General features: G+C 43.0%; 1 protein-coding gene across 3 annotated transcripts in view; it reads right to left on the bottom strand.

Annotated features, from left to right (window-relative positions):
• Window positions 1-9,371: 9,371 nt before the first annotated feature.
• rngtt (RNA guanylyltransferase and 5'-phosphatase) overlaps window positions 9,372-23,003 on the bottom strand; it is a 70,129-nt gene continuing 56,497 nt past the window's right edge. For all 3 annotated transcript variants that reach the window (XM_034580130.1, XM_034580131.1, XM_034580132.1), the window contains 3 exons: window positions 19,051-19,117; window positions 10,240-10,363; window positions 9,372-9,969 (listed from right to left, as the gene is read on the bottom strand). In XM_034580130.1, the coding sequence (XP_034436021.1) occupies window positions 9,803-9,969; window positions 10,240-10,363; window positions 19,051-19,117 (358 nt within the window). In that variant the 3' untranslated portion in view covers window positions 9,372-9,802. The remainder of the gene's footprint in view (window positions 9,970-10,239; window positions 10,364-19,050; window positions 19,118-23,003) is intronic.

The following is a 23,003-nucleotide window of genomic DNA, read 5'->3' as shown; positions in this document are numbered from 1 at the left end:
GAGGGGTTCACAGGAATCAAATGGATCCCTGTGGAGAGAGCTGTAGAGGCAGAGCAGAGCTGCACCCAACTCCGCTGCCACGTTAAGAGGAAGGGGTTTCTATTAGAGGAGGCTGCCGCAGGTTCAAGCTCTCGCTCTGGCTCTGACGGGAATGACGCAGGCCCCTAATTGACATCAGGAATGAAGTCACGTTTTCAAATTAGAGGCCTGAAGAGCAAATAAACAAAAAGATGTGGAGAAGATCCGACTCCAGCTACACTCAGACCGTATCGTACTCTGTGCTGTGACAGTTATAATAAAGTGTCCTGTCCAAAACAGAATAACACGTCACGAGAAAAATATATTTTCAGTTTATACAGAGGAAACATTTAATTATTATTATTATATTATATTATTATTAAACCATTATTATTATATTATATCTTAAATCCCATTATATCCTCTTGATCACGTGAGGATTCACATCAGTTCTGGATCGTGTCATGAGAATAAAACAGCTTTTCTGCTTTATTTACATTTACGTGGTTGTGTCCAGGTGCAACTACAAGCTTGTGTCGCTTTAAACGCTGCTGCCGATGTTTCCTATGCTGAAGGAGATAAGATAGGAAGCATTGAAGCTCCTTTCCTCATCCTTTAGAGAAGTCAAACAGCTCTTATTATTCCCTGTGATACGCTGGCGACCTGGTAGGGGTCGAACCATGACTCTCGCCCAATGTCAGCTGGGATTGGCTCCAGCCCCCCCCCTGCGCGACCCTCAGGAGGAGAGATAATGGCTGTATGGAGGTTGGGCCTTGGTCGAGGTGTGTGCTCCACTGAGGGACATGCCAGTCTATGAATTCCAATGAGAACCATCTCTCTGCCACTCTTTTGTTGAGTGAGTGAGACGTCACACTATTTAGACAATCCACACCAATAAACACAAAAGTAATAAGGAGGCAATGTTTTAATGCGATGTCGTGGAGACGTCCTGTGGAGAAAAGTGCAAGTTTCGTTTCGTTTGAGATCCCAAATAAAACTTGTGTCGGACTCGTCACAGTGACTGTATTCGTTGAAATGGAACAATCGATCCCTTTAATCTCTCCTCAGTCGGCAGTTTGATTGAAATATTCACCATTTATTGATCGTTTGTTGATGTGACTCATGTAAACTGTGTCTGCCCCGTTTTCACAGATGAAGCCCTGATGCAATTATTCACTCATGTAACAATTAGTCCATGCGGAGCGAGACAAACGATTTATCGTGTCTTCTGCTTTTTATTGTGCATCAGTGTAATGGGTCCGGTCGGTGAATGGCCTGTGGTTTGAAATGGGGCCGTGCTCAGCGACATTTGCTCATTAAAGGGAACATAAAGGCAGCTTCACAGACAGAGATCGAAGGGCTGAAGAAACCGAGAGCACGAGAGATGTATCAATAATGTAAAGATATTTCACCAGTGCTTCGTCTCAGAGCTACAGGCAGCGCAGACAACAGTGTTTCTGCTGTGTCAGCGTTGGGACTGCAGCTGTGCCTTTGCCGAGTCCATTTTCTTTACAACGTTCCCCCCGAACATAATGACGCGTGGCAACGATGAGGCCGATACTTCTGGCGTCTGTGCGATGAAACTTCGTCGAGGAAAAAGTAAAGTATGCAGACGTGCTCACTGAGCAGGGAGTCCATCATTTTCACACATCAGCAGCAGCAGCAGCAGCAGCAGCAATGTGGTCCTGCAGCTATGCCACATGAGAAAAATCCAATTTACCCGTCTCCAAAACACTCTGCTTCCTCTGTGAGTGTGATTATCTGCAGATCTGCGAGACCTGCATGAGAATAGATTCAGGAGATCCCATTTTTTGGTGTAGTTGTTCCTAGTGTTTGATGATTACATCTGGAAATTGCACTAAAGGCTTCAGGGATGATAAATATATTCAGGTGACAACAACAAACCTGCAGGGAAAAGCCGAGATTTATTCAGACCAACATTAGAACACACTGTCTACTCATCTGACATAAATACAGCAGCTATAAAATCATTTGCTGGTCAACATGGAGCCTCCAAACCCCATTAACTGGATATTGAAGCTGGCAACTTGATATGGCAGGGACTCAAAATGGCGGCAGTCGGTGACTGAGTGGCTGAATCCAAAAAGTGTAGCAGACGTCTCCACACTCGCAGACACGACGGCCACATTATCAATGACTCGAATCCACAATTCATGTGAATCGACGAGGAGCCACAGGCAGACGTCCACTTCCAGAGAGAGAAGAGTTCACAACATGTCCCATAATTCATTGCAACGTGGACGCAAGGACGTAAAAGTGAGGGATAGAAATGATCTTAATCATAAAGGAGAGCAAATAATCTGTAGTCCAAATCTAATGCATATAGATTATGCAACCCTACAACATGCAGGGATTTCTGCAGGATTTTATTCTGAAGGTGCCAAAGACGACGCATCTCCACTTCCTTCCGTTATACAAAAATAAAGCTAAAATATCCAGGGTATGCATGTCGCCATCTTGCGCCTTTGACGTCATTTGGAGTCTGCGCAGTCGTGATTGGGAGATGTCGATACACTTGATTTACCAATGTTAGCAATCATCGTTGAGATAAATATAATTAACAAGTGCTTTGACCTATTAGTTTGGTCCGTGTCCCATCCTCTAACATGGAGTAGGCAGGGGTTTATGACCTATACTGTGGCCAGCCACCAGGGGGAAAGAAATCTCAGCAACAAAAAAAAGATAGTAGTTCGAGGTCAAGTACCCTCTAAATTCAAGATAGTGGAATAGTAGGGGGGTAAATTGTCCAATCCACTAACATGGTGGAGGTGAGCTTTGGGTAAGCTGTCACATTGTGCGTCTTTATATAGACTCTGTGAACTGGGGCTGCAGAGCTTGATCACCCCTTCATCTATCACTATTGTTTTTTGTAATTTGATTTATCACGTGTAAAGTTTCTATCACCAAACTGAGGAGGGTCCTGTGCTGTTAGCTAACTATCTGTCCCGTCTGGTTTTAAAACCTTTATTGGTTTAGTTGACATCATCCTGTATTCCCTTAAATAAAAGTTCTGTTTCGAATCAAATCAAAACAAAGTATTGTTTCCACACAGTGTTTTTGCTCCGGAGACTCAATTTATAGAAAAATAAAAATGAAAGGATTCAGTCAGAAGTGTAAAATGGAAGCGAAATAAAAAATAAATAAAAGATTCGATGCCGACAACCGAGTGAGAGCAGCACCAGGAGACATGTTTGCTGCAGGGCATCAATGTCGACCTGACAGCCGCTGTTGTCTGAAACATCAAGGTCTCCGTGGCGACGACACCCGCCGCAGCCCGGTGTCTGTTCCTACAGGCGACTGAGGGAAGTGGGAAGAGAGAGTCAGGGGCCACGCAGACTTGAAATCTCCCACTGATCACAAACAAGGAGCCGCGAGCGTCAGGCCAGCGTCACCGGCCTCTGTTGTTCTCCGCAGGCGTCTGAATTATTGACTTGAACAGTGCTCCCCTTTGAACTGATGACCTCATATTGACAATGTGAGAGCGTGAGGGCAGCTGAGGATCGCTGCTGTCCACGAATACACTCTGGTGCCGGTGCTGCAGACGGAGTGAAGGTCTCAATGCACCTCAATGTGTCTCGCAAATCTTCGTTGTGTTGTAATGAATCACCACAAAAGGTAATAATGGCACACACACACACTTATGAAGGCATCGAATAGAATAAACGCCGCTGCAACTTCTCCATATACATACTGTATACGGACAGAGCCCACTGTGCGTACTCGTACTGTGCACGTCTTCTGAAAGGACACGGACAAAACAGGGAAAACGAAGCAGTACCGCCAGAAATCCTGGGGGAAGTGTAACCGATAGTTGAAGCTACACAACCATAGGACACGAACAAGAATTTTCAACAATGGCAGAACTTTTTGAGGAGAGACTCTGCAAGTTTATAAAATACTAGGGGGATCTAAATATGATGTAACTTTGCTTGGGCACATTTCTGTGTGTATATGTACAAAATATCTCAATAACACATGGATGGAATTCCACCAGATTTGTTGGGATTGTTACTTGGGAGCGTTTGGAGTTGCTTTGTCGAAAGTCAAGATCAAAAAACTTTTTTTTCAAGATATCTCCAGAAATAGAGAAAATCGAAAGTCTTCATTTATCAGAAAATTATTATCCATCATATGATTAGTTACTTCATGAAGAAGTCCGAAAACGGAGTCATGCAGAGTTTAAATAATTCAACACCACCTGAGGGTTCTATCTATATATAGATAGAAAAATAATTCATGATCATATGGTAGAAACGTCATGACATCGCTATGAAATCCAGAAATTGGATCATATAGTGGAGTAATTCTTTCACTTTTGCAACCAATAATATTAGAGACACAATCTACAGCTTGTTTAGGTGAAAGGTGAAATTAGATCGTAACAATACTAAAAAGTTGCCGATTGTCCGCACAGCACATGGAGGTTATTTATCACTGCTCCAAAGCTTTTCATATTTAGTTTCATCATAAGAAGCTAATTAAGTTACTATTTTGTTATCAAAGCTAACAGAGGGAATGACCAAAGCTACGTTTTACTAAAGGACACTGCAGCTTCTCTATGAAGCGTTTTGCAACCCTCTGTCTTCTCAGCCCACTTTGCGTTTTAAGCATCCACTTTACAGCTTTTAGGCCGAGGAGCAGGAACCGTTAATGACTCTCAAAGAAGTTGAAAATGTCACAGCCACAAAACAACAACGAAAATTACCGCCACTGGCTAAACGCGCTCCCCCACCTCGTGTCCTTCAGTGCCGACATTCTCACAAACAGCAAAGTTAATGGGGTAAAGAAAAAGCGTGAATCTGGACCCACTCTTATATTTACTTTTTTTTTTACACCTCGGTTGCTGGAGGGAAGAAAAAAATAAATCATTGATTGTAAACAAACTTGAGGGAGCTGCAGAAAACTTGAGTGGTGAAGTGATTACGGCAAATGTTGAGAGCGTGCTGAGGGCTGAGTGTCAGTCGCTGGAGAAATCTTTGAAAGAAAGAAACTTCAATAAAAAAAAAGGGTCATTGTTCGTCTTTCACATTGTGATTCACTTTTCACTTTTCATTTGTTCATTTCATTATAGTTCTTTTGGTAATATTTTTAGATATATTTATGCACAAACACAGCACAGGAAATTCCCTGTGTGTGTGTTTGCTTAAATGATTTATAGGTATGATTGACTGTCGGCTTTACAAGAACCGACGAAATCAAATCTGCACCACGTTGTGTTGTCTTCACTCTATCTCTGCTTGTATGGTGGCAAACGTTTTAAATCTGAACAGGTCTGATTCACCTGTGGAGAGAAAAAAGTTAAAGCAACACTATGAAACTTTTACTGAGCACAGCAGCGCCCCCTGGAGCCACAAGTGGTGATTATTTCGCCTCGGCTCAAGTGATTTTCAGGTTAAGAAATTGAAACACTACTGGACGCCGGATATTACCCATGATCCCCGGCGACCTGAACGACACTAACAACAGTTTTGAATTCTTTCATATTTTAGGTTTCCGCACTGAATATTGGAGACAAACGCTGGTTTGGACGACTAAAGCTTTTCAACCGCTCGACAGTTCTGCGTTTCTCTTGAACTCGTAGCCGCTCTCCAAAGTGTCAAAGAGCCAGAACAGACGAGTGGAAATGAAAGGAGAAACATTCCCTCTGTTCCAAGTCAGTGATCCGTCAAACTGATGTTGAAGCTGCTGTTTCAAGGTGAGAAAGTTGCAGTGTAGCTTTAAGATGGTGGATTCCTCACTATCCACTGTGGCCGAACCTGTAGAAGTAAAACCCACTTTGTGACAACTTATATTTTAATAAAAACAGATTTGAATTCTCACGTCCTCACAAACATTCGCCTCGTGACCTCTGATAGACACGGAGGAATCAGCGCCGCAGCTTCATCACCATTGGCCCCAAACGGCAGTGATTTGTGTCCACGTGGCATCGCACCTGAGAAGAGCTTACGAGAGGGAGAATCAGCGATAATAGATTTCTCTCCTCGACTCCAGCGGCCGAAGAAAATGTGTGCAATTAAATTTCTAATTTCACCGGGGTCGGGGCACAATTGTCTGACTTCATTAGCGAGATCCAAAACTTGTTATTCAAATTGGGCTGCGTTCATTGTGAATTCACTCCATTCACTCACAGGCGTGTCTACTGAAGTGAATTATAATCGTGAAGCCACTGTGTGAATAAAAGAGTCCATGATGACGAATCCTTGAAGTTAAGTGATCTGCGATTTCCACCATCCTGACAAGTGTCCCTTTTCTGTTTTCAAGACAAATTGCTTCACAGCGGCGAGAGTAGGCCATCTAATTTCTAAGTTTCCTTCCATCCCCCATGAAACTAAGTCTCCATCGGGTGGATACCTGGTGGGTCGCAGCCTCTGAAGGATGCAGCCCCTGAAGGATGCAGCCCCTGAAGGATGAAGGATGTTGAAGTGTGTTTTGAGTGGGTTCACTTCACAGCACCCTGCGTCCAAACTAAAATCATAAGCACGTCTCAGTTTGAGACTGTTGCTGGTGGCTCCAGCCTGGAATAATGACTATGTTTAAAGGCATGAATGTATATTTTGCCATTGTTGCTTTTTCAACACAATAATAATAAGTCACTTATGGTTTAAGTGGGTACAATCAGACGAAGTGTGAGGACACACGCTGGTTCAAGCTCCACAGAAAACCTGTTCCTGCAGCTCTCATCACAGGGAGGACAGCGTAAATGCATTATTCAAAACGCAGATAATATTGAGATGATAATGGCCTGGAAATCGTCTCTGCTGATTTAATATCCTGTTGGAGCCCGAGCGTCTTCCAGCCTCCAACACCTGAGCAAAGAGAGAGTGTGAGAGAGAGAGAGAGCGCCAGGAGCCGCATAATCTCCCCTGCACCACCTGGGCCCGTGCAAAAAGCCACAGAGTGTGTTTACACTTCCAGATCCATACAGCGGAGGCCTGCATGCCTCCTGCACTCAGGGGATCAAACACACACATGCACACAAGGTGAATAAACACATTATTGATGTTTCTGGGTGTGTGTTTGTGTCGCAGTGTTTTCACGAGAGGTGAATGATGCAGAAGAAAAAGCCTCATTCGCCAAAAAGAGTGTTTTACCAAAAGGGAGGTTTTGGTTAACATGGTGGATGTGATTTAAGGAGGGGGAAACACAAATAGCTGTAAATGTGTCTGCTGCTGCGGGATCGTGCACCTGCTGCGTGACCGGCCGCGTCTCAAGCTCACGGCAAACAGGTGAGCGAAGGCTTTGATGGGAATCAGTCCGGCTTTCATGTGCAGCCAGAGGGGAGGAGAGCCCGGGGAGTCGAGCTCATCTATCTCCTCCATAGGAACAGTCGCCTCAGGCACCAACACACACACACACACACACACACACACACACTCACACACACAGGCTTTGTTCCACCCTCGTGTGTTGAACTCCACTGACTCGCAATTCATCCTCTAACTCCTGATCTAAATTCTCCCCCCCCCCCCCCCGCATGACGAAGCACTGTCGTCACCCTCGTCTTAAAATAAAACACTAATTTCGGAGTTCAGAAAACAAGCTGCCACAACACAACTGCTCTGAAACGCCTTAAAGATGCATTCACTTGAATCACCTCAGCAGCAGCAGCAGCCTGGTCGGCTCCTCGGAGAGAGACTGAAACAATAAATTGAGATAATTGAGTTAATTTGCTCTGATTACAGTCGACAGTTACAGTTCAATGCACAAGTCAACTCTCGTTACGTGTCGAGCGAGTAAATCTTCTCTAAAAAACACTGATCAATGTGCAGATGGGCAACAGACCTATAGCAACGATGCGAGGAGGAGAGAGGAAAAAAAAAAAAAAAAAAAAAAAAGGTTCCCTAGCAACAAGGTTTTCCAATTGGAAGCGAGATGAGCACGTTTAAACATCTGAGGGGAAATGATCTTCATGTTCCCGCCCTTCGCAGGGAGGTCAGTGGTTAACAATGAGAGCGTGAGGTGGAGAGCGGATGGATGCTGTTGCCAGAGGATCCTTCAGTGGAGCATGTGGCTGCCGGGATGCAGGTCGATGAGTTATTGTGCGAGACGTCCTCTGCAAATGGCAAACACACATTTCCTCACACACACGGGTGATGGGAGTTTGTCTAATCACATTTTTCCCCCATCAGGAGCGGCAGAGAAAGATTTCACTTCGCCCGGAGTGTGACATTTTCATTTGTTATTTAGCAGGACTGCGAAAAAACTACTCAACTCATTTATATGAAATTTCGTGGGGGGGGGGATTTGGATAAATGGTCAGATCCAGGATTTTCTTTGCTTTCTTGAACAAGGCGAAATAGCCTTTGTGGAGGTGGATGATAAATATTCAATAGTGATATTACATTTGAGCGAATAATAAAAAAGATTTAAGCAGAAGAATGGTTTGATAGAGGCAACCAGCAGCTTGATCGGAAATATTTTCAATGCTTATATTAGATTTATATATTTTCTCAGTTCCGTTTCCGTTTTTTCAAATCCATCTTGGTTCCAAACCTCTGACTTTCCGACGCCATCTTCCTACAAAGTGTAGATGAGATCGGTGCAGATAAGATAAACAAAAGAGGAACCACTGATGAAACAGTTGCTACAGGACAAAAAAAAGTCCAAGTACAGAAATACAATCAATTTAAATTGCGATAGATATTCTGTTTGACTGAAATTGACGTTGACATTTCTGTCACTTGCTGCAAAGTGGTTTGGACAAATGGTCACAAACCAACACGCCGTCAGACTGAAGTCAAATGAAAAGGCCACAGTCTGATTACTGAGCTGCACATCCTCCTCTGTGACATTTAAATAGAGTTATTACTTAACACATCGTGCATCCTAATGAGGACGTCCACACCCACAGCGCACCAGTTTGAAAACAATGAGGAGGATTTGTTCCGATCGAGTCTCAATCAGCAGCTGTGAGCCACCAGTTGAACGTCGCTCTGCACCAACACCACCATCAAATCTCCACATCCAGTGAAACCTCCTGGGAGAATTGAATCTACCTCTATGATTTGTTAAAGATGCTTCTCTCTTTTATTTGTCGTCCGTCTGCAGCTCGATTGTTTTTATTGCTTCCTATTTTGTTGAGACTTGAGCCTTCAAAACAAAAGTCCTCACACAGATGGACACAATCTTACATCAGTAAAGAACTGAGATTTCAGTCTTGGATCTATTTGATCAGAAGACATTTGGAGGCCTCCGACTGAGCATCAGCAAGGACATTAATAACTTACCTGAACCCAGAAGCAGAATCCACGCAGCTTTGTGTTGTATCTATAAATAAGATCTCGGACTTCTGAAGTGTTGTTTCCTGGTTTAAATACAGTACGACGGGACAATGAGCTTTGATAATGTTTACTCCTCCTTCAGTACAAATTAAGGAACTGGTGGACAGAACACAAACAAGGTCGACACTGGCAGGTGTAATTTGTAGCCACAACAACGTCCCCGTTGATTCCAATTAGCTCAGATTTTAAAAAAGATAAATAGAAAAACAAAAAACAAAAAAAAATAAACTAAGCATCATGTTTTCCATTTTAATAAGAACACCAGCAGTCAAAGCTACAAAGAAGTCTACAAGGTAAATGAATGACGCTGAGGCAGTCGATGAAAGGTTTCTGATGGACACGCTGAACTAGCAAATTTGTGGCGGGTGAGAAAGCCTTGAAACGTCCGTCATTGTGATGATGAGGCTGGTTGACGTGGATGTACACAGTGACTGTGGAGCAGTCCAGAAAGAAGCCCCCCCCCCCCCCCCCCCGGCTGTGGGCTACGGGATGGCCCGGTTGGGTCTCTTTGGAGGGGGAGGGGGCATTAGCTCGGCGTCGGGGTCTGGTGGGTGTTTCCGGTTCTGGGCTTGGAGTCCCTGAGTGCAGCGGTCCACATACTCCAGCAGGACATCCTTAGTGACGGGCTCCTTGATGCTATTACACACAGCTGGAGGGAGGAAGAACACACACAGGAAGTTACTACACACGTGGTGAAAGCACAATGTATTGTTGCAGTCGCTTTATCACAGGCAACGACATCAAACTGTTCGGGATCTCTGTCACTAAACAACATGTATTCAAACAACCCTCCATCAAACTTCATGGAAATCAGATGAGTAGTTTTGCTTGGTGGAGGTAATGAGCTGAACATCGCAGGCTGATGGAAGGTATCAGAGAAACTGAGATGTTAACAAAGAGTAATTTGTGGCGCTCTCACCCATGGCTGTCTCGTAGGAGTTGGGGAAGCTCTTGTCCACCCGCTGCCTCATGAACACCCAGCTGTTGCTGGCGAAGGTGCACTCGATGATCTTGTTGTCGTACTGTCTCAGCTCTTTAGAGGCCTGTGCAGACACAGATGAGAAGGAGACAACGGTTTGTACTTTCACAAAAGAGAGACAGAAATACTCATGTGCGATTATAAATGGAGACGGATTGCGTCTCAGTGGGACGCATTGATGGTGATGAGCCGGTCTTCAGAGGTGTTTCTGCCGACAGCTACATAACGACTGTACCTGCAGTTTCAGGACTGATATGAAACACTGAAACTTATTATCTTGACTCAGCAGCAGTTAAGAGGCAAAATTAGACTTCTGGGAGCTTTGAAAATCAAAATGCAATAAATGGAATTTACAAATTGGAAAGAAAGCTACAGGGAATATTAAGTTAAAAATCAAGTGGGATCGATAAACAATAAATGTGCAGCCCAGTATGATGGATTCTGTTGATTCTGGCACCAGCAGCAAACAACATGTGTTAGTTTGATATTTCTGCCTTTTTAAATGGTAAGAGGGAGAAAAAGAAACACTACACTGCTGTTTAAATCTGCTGCAGAAAATTGCACATTTTACTGTTCACATGGGATAAAAGTCATTATTTCACCATCAATAACTATTTGAGGAGTAGGAACTTTAAGCCGGCATCTAAAGTGACTTTTTGTGAGTAACTTTTAGTTTGTGTTTCTATCATTTTCAAGGACAAAATAATATGAATATGATGGATGACTCAAATCAATGTTAAAGTGATGAGGGAGGGGAGAAGATTATGATTATTAGAAAATCGAACAGATCAATATCAAATAATTAAAACGTCATGGATTTTCTTTTGTTGTAAGGCTGCCTGAACGTACAATATGTAACTTCGGCCACTAGGGGTCTATCAACAAAACAATAACGTTTTTTTGTTAGTTTAGCAATGTCGTAAAGCAGCGCGGGATCATGGGAGTTGTTGTCGTCACCGCCATTGCAGATGAAGATCTACCTGACGCGACTCACGTTACGCAACGGTGATGAATTTCCTTTGTCATGTGTTTTGCCCTGGAAGTTGTTGCAGAGACGGACAAAGCCAAGGGGTGAAGCTGATGCGACGCCAAAATGAAACATCCTTTAATAAAATTGTGGATTTCACCGAGTTCAAACATCGTTGGAAGATGTAAATACACAAGTCGACAAAACATACAACACAGGTCTTGTCCTTTTTGGACATTTTAATGAAGAATTGAGTCTAAAACTGTCGTATTCACTCAGACCGATCCCCTCGTCTGCATCTCTGTGATATAACCCTCATCGACGCAGAGCGACAGCAGCGCCAGCTCGTCCCATCGCTGATTATTACATCACATTCTGCCTTGAAAACAAAATCAACTCTACACGCTGAGCACAATGTGTCACTGTTGAAGTGTATGAAAATGGCACACGATACTGACGACCAAGTATGAGTCAAAGAAGACATTTGAGCATCTGTTGTTTGTTTGTCGAAGGAGTCACTGAGAAATTCTCGTGACTTGGAAAATACACATCCTGGAGCGGCCGGGAAGCAAAAACGTGAAACTGAAATAGCGTAACGGTTTTTTAAAGAGACGGAGAACACAGCAACATGAACATGAGTCCCTGCGATGTGCTCGTCTGTGACATTTCATAAAAGGGATTGTGTGGAGACCCTGTGGACATGGACGGCTGACCTCCGGGGTTCAGAGCGACCACGTGACCTGCTGCGAAGGTCAGAGCGTGAACGCTGGTGCCAGGAAGGCGTTGGTGTTTGGCAAGTCACAAAAAACCCACGAAGGGAGAGCTTGTTTGATCCTGTGTGTGGGGCATCTGGGCTCACAGTGGGGGTCGGAATCACACAGGAAGCAAGAAAAGTGTGAGGAAGGCCGACACCAAGAGAGAGAGAGAGAGAATACATGCCAAGAGAAAGACGTGATAGATATTGGATTTCATATGACGACATTTGACGACTCATTAGCATGGAGGAGGAGTCACAGTTGTTGTTTAAAATTTGTATATTTTTCTCCCTCTGATCTCAGTTTGAAGACATTGAGTGCATTAGTAAGACTGACTGGAAATTAAATGTTTATGATTTTAGAGAAGAGGCGGCGGCCGGTGTGAAAGCAGCGACAGAATCTCTAAGCTTTCCTAAAGCTCGACGCGACACGCTGCCAGGAAACTGCAAGGGGCCGCACAGGGAGCCGGGGACCGCGCTGCTACAGGCTGGGATCTCTTCCTGCTGGTGAAGGGTGACATGTTGGCTGCCATTCTTCATCACCACTTGGTGCTTAATCCGTCCAAATCCGTATCATTACGGCGACACACGTGCGCCACCAGTTATCAGGGACTTTGGCGGTCGAACTCTTCATCAGCTGCGGAGAAGAGGAGCTCGGTCTCTGCTTTCTTCTCCAACATAAAGCTCATATTTATTGTAAAGAATAATAAGAGGGATGGAAATGATGCAAGCGCTCATTCTAGTATTTATTATTTTGACTTTACTTTCAAGAAAATTCGGTTTAATGTCCGAAATGGGAAATCCTCACGAAACCCCAATGAAATCACTGTACTCTGACGTGGACAAATCCCAAATACACATAATCACCTGATGCGGTTTTCTTTTTTAGCTCAGTTTCTTAATATGTGGAGTAGCAGCCATACACGGACGTTTTGACTTGTCGTGCCATTAACAAGCCCTATGACACGCTGGTGACCTGTCTACAATATAACCTGCCTCTTGTCCAATCACAGTTGACATTGGCTCTGGCTCCAGGTAATGTATCAAAGTTTTATTCACATTGCTCCTGATCCACTACAAACAGGCTAACTGGCTAACTGGCCATCAGTGTGTATTTCCATCGTCATACGTTGTTTGCCTCAGTCGTTACAGAAGAGACGGGCAAAGCATATTTATCACATATTATATCTAAGTGGTAAAGATAATGGATTATAAGTTTGGATGGTTTTACTGAGAGTAAAGTAAAATTTTTAAACGTAAGCTTCTTGTTATGGACTTTGTTTTCAACTACTACTTCTGCTACTTAAAAAACAGGTCCCGACACTTCCTCCACCACTTGCTATATTATTTCAAAAACAGCATGTCAAGGTTGGAGTGCATCTTCAGCAGAGGGCCCAGCATCTTTATTGCAGCTCGTACAAAAGCCTACAGAGCACTGCCACAGCCAGACAACGCATACTGGGATCCCACAGGTGGGGGGTTTTTTTAATGAGAAAAGCAGAGGATTTGGACTGCCAGGAAATATCTGGTCCCAAACTGACAGCATCCAAACCTTACTCTCAACCTGAGAAAGGAAAAAACAACAACGACACATAAAAATAAAGTTTTGCTCACAGCATTGTGTCTGTCGCATCGTGCAGCGAGGAGGAAACTGGGACCAGAAACAAACAACTACTCCAAGTTTATGACATCTGACCTTTTACCAGCCTCAGCACAACAAAACACAGTCAACCTGCTTCCATATCAAATATTGGAATCCGGGCGGGCTGTCGTACCAGGACTCGGCGCCACGGCTTATTAAAACGTTCGCAGAGATACCGACACAGACGAGCCAACATTCAAAGTTTGTAATTTCCTTGAGTAGCCATATTTTGTTTTCCCGAGCCTGCCTTTGTTTTTCGTTTCCAGAGTTAATCAGAAGCGGCCCCCGAGGTCTGCGGCACGGCAGCACTCCGGTCCATTTCAATAAGGAGAGACTAGATGAAAGAATATATAAGTAGAGAGGGAAAGGAGAAGAGGTGCGAACACAAACGCTCCCTCCGCTGATGGAACCCATCAAAACCAATGTTCAATCTTTAATATATGCTTTCAAGCAGAATACATTATCCGCCTTCTCTCCAGTAATATCAGCTCCCTCTAAAATCAGCACTAGTCACCTGAATGACCCAGCGAATTGTGAATTGTAGAGTTCAAACAAATGCTGCAGCATCTACAATGTGATTACTACCAATTACAACGCCAGTCCAACGACCCATTAAATGACATCAGCGCCAGGTCCCCGGTGAACATGAACAACATTTATCATCATCTCATGTGTTCAGACTGACGGTCGCATCCGGACTGAGGCGGAAAAAAACCCATCATATTAATGTGTAGGACTGTCACTTGTGGCAGTTACACAAGAGACAAAACAACAAAAAGAATCTCCACAGACTTTCAAGACACAACCCACAGCAGCGTTTTTTACCTTTTACATTTTAAATAATGAGGTTGTTTGTTGTGCCGCATCATTAAGCGTCTTTCTTACGTGTTCCGTGGGCAGAACGCTCAATTACTGTCAGTCATAGCTTTTTTTTTTAATGCCAGGTCTTAAATAATAGACAGAAGCTGTGGGCAACAAAAGTCAGGAAAAGTAAAGAAAATTCAAACTTATGCAATTATTCACCAGCTGTGACAGGGTTGTTTTCGCCCTGTATATGCTGCATGTACTGTGTGTGTGTGTGTGTGTGTGTGTGTGTGTGTGTGTGTGTGTGTGTGTGTGTGTGTGTGTGTGTGTGTGTGTTCATGGATAGATTTTGACTATGTAATAGAGTCAAAATCATACTAAGGAAGTCACAAAAATGGTCAAAATGACGGTCAGGTTTGAAAATGGGTGTGGTCTAGAAGGCGCCGAAAGTGTGTGTGTGTGTTTGGTCCTCTACTTCTGCTGCCTTTGTGAGGACCATGTTAAGCATAGACCCTACAGTAGAAGGACATTTTTGAAAAGTGGGGACCTTTTGGCCGGCCCTCAGGGCTGTTTGAGGGTTAAGACTTTAGCCACTAAGATAGAAGTACAATCTGTGTGTACTTACTTAAGTTAGTAACTTGATTTCTGAGGTCCTGGTTAAGGTTAGAGGTTAGATGTGAATTGTGGTCATGGTTAAGGTTAGGGGTCCAGTTTTGCTTTGGGTGTTCACAATGAATAGAAGTCAATGCAAAGTCCCAATATGGATAGCTACTATGTGCATGTGTGAGCCCACATTTATCGTAGTTCAGAGATCACTGTATTCCAGTTTCAATCATTCCCTCCATCAAGCATAGCAACAGATGAACTTGCGATGACATCACGCCACCTGTGATGCACGTCAGCGATGAGAAGCGATAAACTAAGTACTGACGAGTCGGAACGTCAACATGTTGACAGGCGTTGCTGCTGTGGCTCCATCACGAGCTGCTCTCCAGTTTAACTTAGCTTCAGTGAGGAGCTGCTACTTTTGATTAGACCTAAAAGCCCTTGGTCTCCGACTCACTTAATGATGCATACGGGGTCGAACAAATTGGGGAAATCACTGAAGGTAAAAAACAGTCAAAGGCGTATCAGCTCTCAGCAGGTGAAGTGCACGCCGCCAAACTCTCACCGCCTCATCAAAGCCGCCGCTCTTTGACAGAGAGCTGCTCTTATCTCCGTCTCTGGCGGCTCCACCTGTCAGGCACCATTCAGATTGTTTATGATTAATGAGCTGCACTCATACAGCGCCGCACAGGAAGCCGACTCAATCAGACTGGGAAACTAAACCTAAATGGGGGGAAATCAACAGCCATTAAATTTAGAGCAGGCTTTAGATATTCTACAAGTCAGATCTGGAACACAGCAAATGTTCACTGAAAACTTTTGAAATAAGTGGTGGCTCGTTCGGGGGTGGAAATCTAAATCGATCCCCAACTAGTCTTGACTAAGGAACTATATTTCTTAGAGATCATTGTCTGATTAACAGAAAAGGGCTAAGAGAGATTTGAAGTTAAAGGTATTTAAGTTAACTGCATTAACTTGGATTCATCTTTAAGTCTCAAACCTACGGAAAGAGTAACTTACATCATTCAACATCACATTTTAAATGATTTATGTAAAGACTGAGTTGTGAGTTAAAGGTGAGTTTTCTACTGTGTTGTTGTTATTTTTAAAGTTGTGTTTCCAAATGTGGAGAACAGCTTCTCTGCTCAAATACTAATACCGTAATCCAAAATGCTGTACTGATGCACAGGCTTTAGAAATGAAACAGACTGTGGAGTTATTCTCTTCAGCGCACCAGAGGTGGTTGATGTTTTGTAAAGTGCTGCAGTGGGTGTTGGTTGGTCTGTAGGTGTGTGGGCGTATTAAATATTCACAAAATACTTCACATTTATCTTGCATACGCTTGCCGTATTTTTAAAGGTACAAAGATGAGCCACGTGTGTGTGCACAGCATCCAGGTGCTTCACTGAGCTGTTGCAGTGGATTCACACTTTTTTCTTTGCAACATAATGTTGTCGACGAATGTTTTTGTCACTTGTGAATCGATTCAGAATCACAGAAGATGGGAATCGTGACTGTAAAGTGGATCTTTTTCTCGCCCATTCCCTGGTAATGTTAAACTTAAACAATCATGTTTAAGAAAATGGACTAATAAGTTATCCAACCTTCGAAAAAGTATAAATACAATACAATCTCGCCTATTGATAAGAATGGAAAAAGTTACAGCTTTGTGTTATCTTGCACAAATATAACACTTTTTACAAAGAGACGCAAAGAGATGTTAGATTTTGTGGGGGGAAAGAAGATTGGTGTCAGTTTTGTCAAAACAACAGTTTTCAGTATCTGTCAACACCTTGAGCCTGGGAATCTGAATCAACACTGAGGGAGAAAATGACAGATTTGTGCATCTCTAAAAATAGGTCCAACAAGCATGAACGATGAGACCGGTTGTAAACAAGCCGATCTTTTCGGTCTATTAGCTGGAAGTGAGTGGGACCGAGTCTTTCATAACAGTTCACTGTAGAGGAAAACCGTTGAATGTTTGATTAACCTGTAAGTTTATTTAAAAGCTGCCTCATTGGGCCATCATGCTCGTTGTGTTGGACCTCTAGGCTACCTGTTACTGCGTTCCTACAAATCACCAATTAAGTTGCTGATTACAAAGTGATTCCAACTGACAGAAACTATTTGGCCGTGTAATGCAGTGGTAGAAACTGCATTAGTTGCAGCATTCGCTAATTACACCTGATAAACAAGAAGGCAGCGGCGCCACAGGAAACCACATTATTACATTTCTTCCTTAGTGAGGAGAAATAATCAGTACATCTCACACCGTGATCACACTTTTATCTTTAACATGCATTAATTCATATGTAGGTCTGGAAAGGCTTTTCCAAATTAAGAAAAGTAAACATTTATACCCCTGTAGGTATCGACAGTGAAAGGAATTACAACAATGAGATAAATTGGAAGAATTGAACCAATAAAACAGCTTTAATTTCTGTATACCAGCAGCTGAGGGTTTCCAAATGAGCTGGAAAATGTACGTGCGATCGAACAGACACATCAACGTTTCTAACGTGCCGATGAGCAAGGCAATAAATCTCTGCTGTGGAGCCCTGCAGGCCACAAACAAACGCACACAGACTGTGCAGAGGTGGCACTTCATGTCAGATATATCAGGAACATTATTCAGGCTGCCAGAACCACGAGTCGCCAGGTCCTGTGCTGGCATGTAATTACCATTTTTTAGCATACTCGCACTTGGTCTGACTGTAAAACACGTTCCACAACAAAAATAGAAAGATGGGAGCAGACAGAAGAGGACCCCGGGGCGGCAGGTCTCAGCTCGGTCTCCCAGAGAGGAGCTCACAGGCCGAGCAGCGAACAGAGACTGCACCTTGTTCAGTCACAGAGCTCAGGGCTGATACATGGGAATATACCACAACAGTGACAATACCTGAGGGAGCAGAAACATTTGTTTACTGTTTCTGAACCACCACTGTTCGAAAGGCCATAATAAGAGCCATTTAGGTAAATTTCCATACAGCAAAATAGCTGTATAGAAATGTGAATCAGAATAGAAATCATAGAACAATGGTAGGTTACTATTGTAATGCGCAACTCTGTATTCACACAGACATTATGAAACCAGGAAACATGATCTCATTATTACAGTAAGAGCAACTGAATTAATGGTTCAGACACAAAATGGGAAAATAATGAACGCGAGATAATGAGAGTTCGAGTTTGATTAGTTAATTAATAGTTTATCTGAATGGGGTGAAAATGTATCAGCAGCTACTTTGATAATCAATTAATCACGAGTGTAAAACTATATTTTTTGACAAAACGTGCAATTTCAATGCCTCGCATGCATTTTTCATTATCTATTTATCTAATCTATCTAATTGTCCGAACAATTGTGAAAAAATATCTATCTTCTGGAGCAAAGAGGTGACATTTGTTTGGTCAAAAGTCAAGGAAATCACAGATACTCCATTTATAAACTATATAATTAGAGAAGGTCTATGAAACTTCTGGGGCTGAATCGGTTAATTAATCAGTTACCAAAGTAGTTGTGATAAATCAATTAATGATATAACTGAGCAAACCTTGCTTTGCTTTCTTAAAAGCAACAAAAGACTTTGAATCAGGACTTTTCACCTTTGAAAGCAAAGCTGACTGGAATGAATGAAGGAGAAATGCAGGTATTTCAGTTAGAAATAAAAAATCAAGAGCAGCAGGGTGGTGATGTGAAAATGTTGCTGCAATGATTCTGACTTTATTCAAATTATTTATTAAAACACTAAAACAAGTCAGATAAAGACCTGGTTCAGTACATTTACACAAACAACTAATCTAACTGCTACATGTTGCATCTTCATGTCACAAAAGCAGTGTTAGCTTTGCTACAAGCCTCCAACCAAAACTAAAATCTTATGCCATGCAAAAGAGGAAGCTGTAAAAGCACCAGGGGGGGCTTTGGCTTCTTGGATAGTAGATGAATTCAACAAAACAACACATTTACTTTCTCACCTTCATCTGTGCAAAGGGCCTGTCATAGCTGCCGACGTAGAGCAGGCCGACAGTCTGCGGGACCAGCCTACGGAGATAAAAAAGATCACGGTTAACACCCTCAGCACAGGATCTCAACAGGAGAAGTATCTGAGTGGTAACAGTGGTGCAGAGAAAAAAATCACTACGTCGCTTCCATTTCGCAGCTAGTAACAGAACGGCAGAGATGTGAGATTACACCTATCCGAGCCCTTCTGTCTCCCTGTGCAGCTTCATGTTTATAAACTCACAGAGAAAAACGACAGTATGAGCCCATTCAGACACCGAGGCAATAATATTAGAGACTCAGGGTATTATAGCGTCTCTGTCAGAGAGCGGACTGTGAGCCCTCACCGTGGTTCATTGGGGTTCATGTTTACACTTCTGCGGTTCTCTTGTCTCATCCAAGGGGCTCACACCCAACAGATGTCTTAATCACATACTGCTTCCTGCCTCCCCCCACCACCAACATCCCCATGTGCCTGCAGACGCGAATACGGCCAATATACGTGCGCTGCTTTCATATTAGTGAACCATTTTTAGAAACGTAAATAACGGGGGGGCTATTCGGCTAAATTGTCCACCAAACTACCGTGCGACTACTTAGTGTGTTGCAAACCTCATTCAGAGATTTCAATTGGAGCTGAAATTGGAGACTTGTCTTTCCATCGACCCCAGCCCCCCTCCTGTGTAATGATAGCTAGCACAAGCAGGAAGGAAGCAGCAGTAGACATTAAGAGAGCAAAATTGCCATGTAGTAATGGACACTCTGCAGACCTTTCAATGCCAAGTCTATTCCCATTGTTGTTTCTATTAATACTTGTGAATTACATATTGTGTGATAAAGACTTCTTCGCGAAACCTGCAGGACTCAAAGCTAGAGCATTGTACTGATGACACACTTTTCTGAAAACAACACTAACATGTCGGCGAGGCTTTTGCCAGAGGCGGCGGAACAGATGAGGAAACAGATGAGAACATATATCAGAGGAGCAGACTCCTCCGTTCACAAGCTGTTTCACGATGCTAAGTTGATATTGCACTCATAATGTTGGAGGTGAGGGAGTCCTGCTGTCTAAAATTGCATTGCAATTTTCCACAGACTGAGCGTCAGATGAGTTATGTTAAACCGAGAGACCTTTACGGCACAAAACGGTGATAAAAATAGAATCTGACACGAGGCAGAATTTTTTTTTTTTATTAAAACAATCAAGAAGCTTTTAAATGGCACCAAATTTAATAAGATCCTAACACACGTATGTTGGTAGCTCTCAGTTTCGTCCTCAGTGGCTCGGGTGGCCTTTCATTTAACCCATTCCTGTTCAAAGGATCACATTGTGGAACTATGTGTATTTATATAAATTCACAAGGAGTAATGGACATTAAGCTAATAACTTATATGGTGTGTGGCACTGGTCCAACACTATTCACTTGTAAACTTATTGTGAGATGGACCAATGCATTACTGGTTTAGGTATTTAGGGATTTTTTGACAGTAAAAAAATAAATATGATGAATGAGAGTTGGTGTATGCTGCACAGGAATATTAATATTCATGAATCATAATCACACTGTGAACATTTCTCAAAAATTCACTTCCACAGTGGAAAATTTGACATTAAAGACCATAAAATATGTTTATTGGATTAAGCCAATTGGATACAGTCGGGCCGTCTGAGACGCCAACTCCAGCATCTTTGTGTCCATACAGCAAAATGTATTCACGAGGGGTTCAGAGTGGAAAGACAGGCTCCGTATTTGTTATGCAGAATCCTTCCCGTTTGTCGACTGAAACATACAAATCTGAAATCCACTTGCTGTGAACTACGCCACAAGTGCAGTGAATGTCTCCCTCACACAAATCCGTCTCTGCAGCTTATTAAAACGGTCTGTGACATTTGTTTGGATCATAAAACTGAAGCTGCAGGAATAAAACTCAAATCAAACTCCCAGACATGATACAGGGTTTTCATAATATTGTTGAAATGGACACTCTGTTGCAAAATAGATTAACTCTAACGGCAAAATGGTCAAACACGGAAACTTAAAATTGGGAAAATGACAGTATCGACATCCTCCTGATCCAACATGCTCAACCAATCACGAGTCAGTCTCAGCTGTCAATCATGACGTTTCAGCTTGTTTTTATAGCATCAAATATAATTAAAACAAACATAGGGGAAATTTGGGCACCAGTGTGTTAAGAATGACTTATAATAACAGAAATCATCTTTAAGATAAAACGTTTAAATGTGTACTTAAACTTTTTAGTTTGGTCCATGTCCCCATCCACTTACATGAAGGAGGCTGGCTTTATGGCCTTAAGGTTAAGATTCCTTTATTGTCCCGCAATCATGCACACACAAGCACTACATGCAATGGGGAAATTGACCCATACTGCAGCCACCAGGGGGGTAATCGAGAAGATTTGGCTTCACTTTGAGGGAGCAGTCATGTCTTCCATCTTTACATACAGTCTATGGTAGCAAGTAAGAAAGCTATCACAAGGAAGTGGGGAAGGAAGAACTGCCAGTAAGAGAGAAATGGCCAATAATCACTGGCTAAATCTTCTTATTGGAAAACCAGACATCTGGAGTCAAGAAGCACAACCTATAGAAAAATGGAAAATGGACTTCATAGCAGAGGCACCAACAGAAGAGGGGTGGAAAATAATCCATCAAAAGGATTGTATGAATGAATTTCCATAAGCCTCAAAAGCTTCTTTCTTTGGTATTTTTCTTTGTCACTTTGATACTTCAAGACGGTGAGTACCTGATTGAGACTGAGACTGTGGATCCTTTATACAAATTACAGACAAAGATGCTGTAATGACACTCGAGTCCACAGAGTAACAGAGAATCGTGGATGCACGCCTCTGGAGAGCCGAACCAAGCCAGTCAGACTGTACCGCTCCTCCTTTCTGGGTCTTCAATGTCACTACGCACCTAATGAATAATGATGTAACCATTACTCATTGCCTCTTGAGACAGAATGCTGGCTCCAATTATCCATAATTCAAGCCATCTATACAATACTCAGGACTGTTCACCTCCACACTTGGGAGGGGCGCTATCACGCTTTATGGAATTGCTTCAACTTTCCATTTTGTCCTTTTCCTCCTCTCCACAATAATCACCGTCTGCCTCTGTGCTTGCGCTCAGAGAAGGTAATAAGACTTGCAAGGGTGTGTGCTTCAGCGGTACACAAAGACGTGCTCAAGGATTTATTGTGTGGGCTGACGAATAAACAGTTGTTACCTCCTTACAGGTTTGTCCATCTCTCGCTCTCAGACAGTAACTAAAGGAAAGATTTGAAAACCTAGACCGAGTGTGAGCTCTGAGAAGTGTTCCACCTCCTCAAATGCATCTTTCGGGGAAAATATCAGAACGCTCTGAAATGGTAACAATAATGGTCTGTGTTCTCCCACACAGAGACGAGTCAAGACGCTGACTAACTGGCCTGCTGGCCGGCTTTGGTGTACGATGAGTGACGGTGGCCTGTTGTGATCAGCTCAGTCTGTTGTCGGGGAGTGGTGGCAGGCTCGCTGCTACAAAGCTTGGACGGTCGCAGAGGTCACCTGGCTCTCAGAGGAAAAGACAGCTTGACCAGTGAGCTGACAGCTGTGGATCTGTGTACTCGCACTCAAGAAAATACTCACAGACCGAGCGGCGGTAAAGTACACCAAGAGATGTGTATCGTGCTGATGGAAAATAACACAGGCTACAGCCATGCTAGCAGCTATGTCAGCTAAATCCTAACATCAGCTAAAATGCTCGGTTGGAATGTAACCACACTAAATTGTAAACGGGCACTTAAACTTTAACAAAGTGCTTCATCACCCAACTCACTTAATAGTTGTTGGGAAACGGCCTCCACATGGCTTAACGTCTATAAAGATGGACAACATGACAGCTTCCCAAAGGTGAAGCAACTGG

The sequence above is a fragment of the Hippoglossus hippoglossus genome, chromosome 24 (genome assembly GCF_009819705.1).
Source record: "Hippoglossus hippoglossus isolate fHipHip1 chromosome 24, fHipHip1.pri, whole genome shotgun sequence".
Taxonomy (NCBI): Eukaryota; Metazoa; Chordata; class Actinopteri; order Pleuronectiformes; family Pleuronectidae; genus Hippoglossus; species Hippoglossus hippoglossus.
The sequence above is the reverse complement of the archived record's forward strand: the minus strand, read 5'-3'. Positions and strand labels throughout refer to the sequence as shown.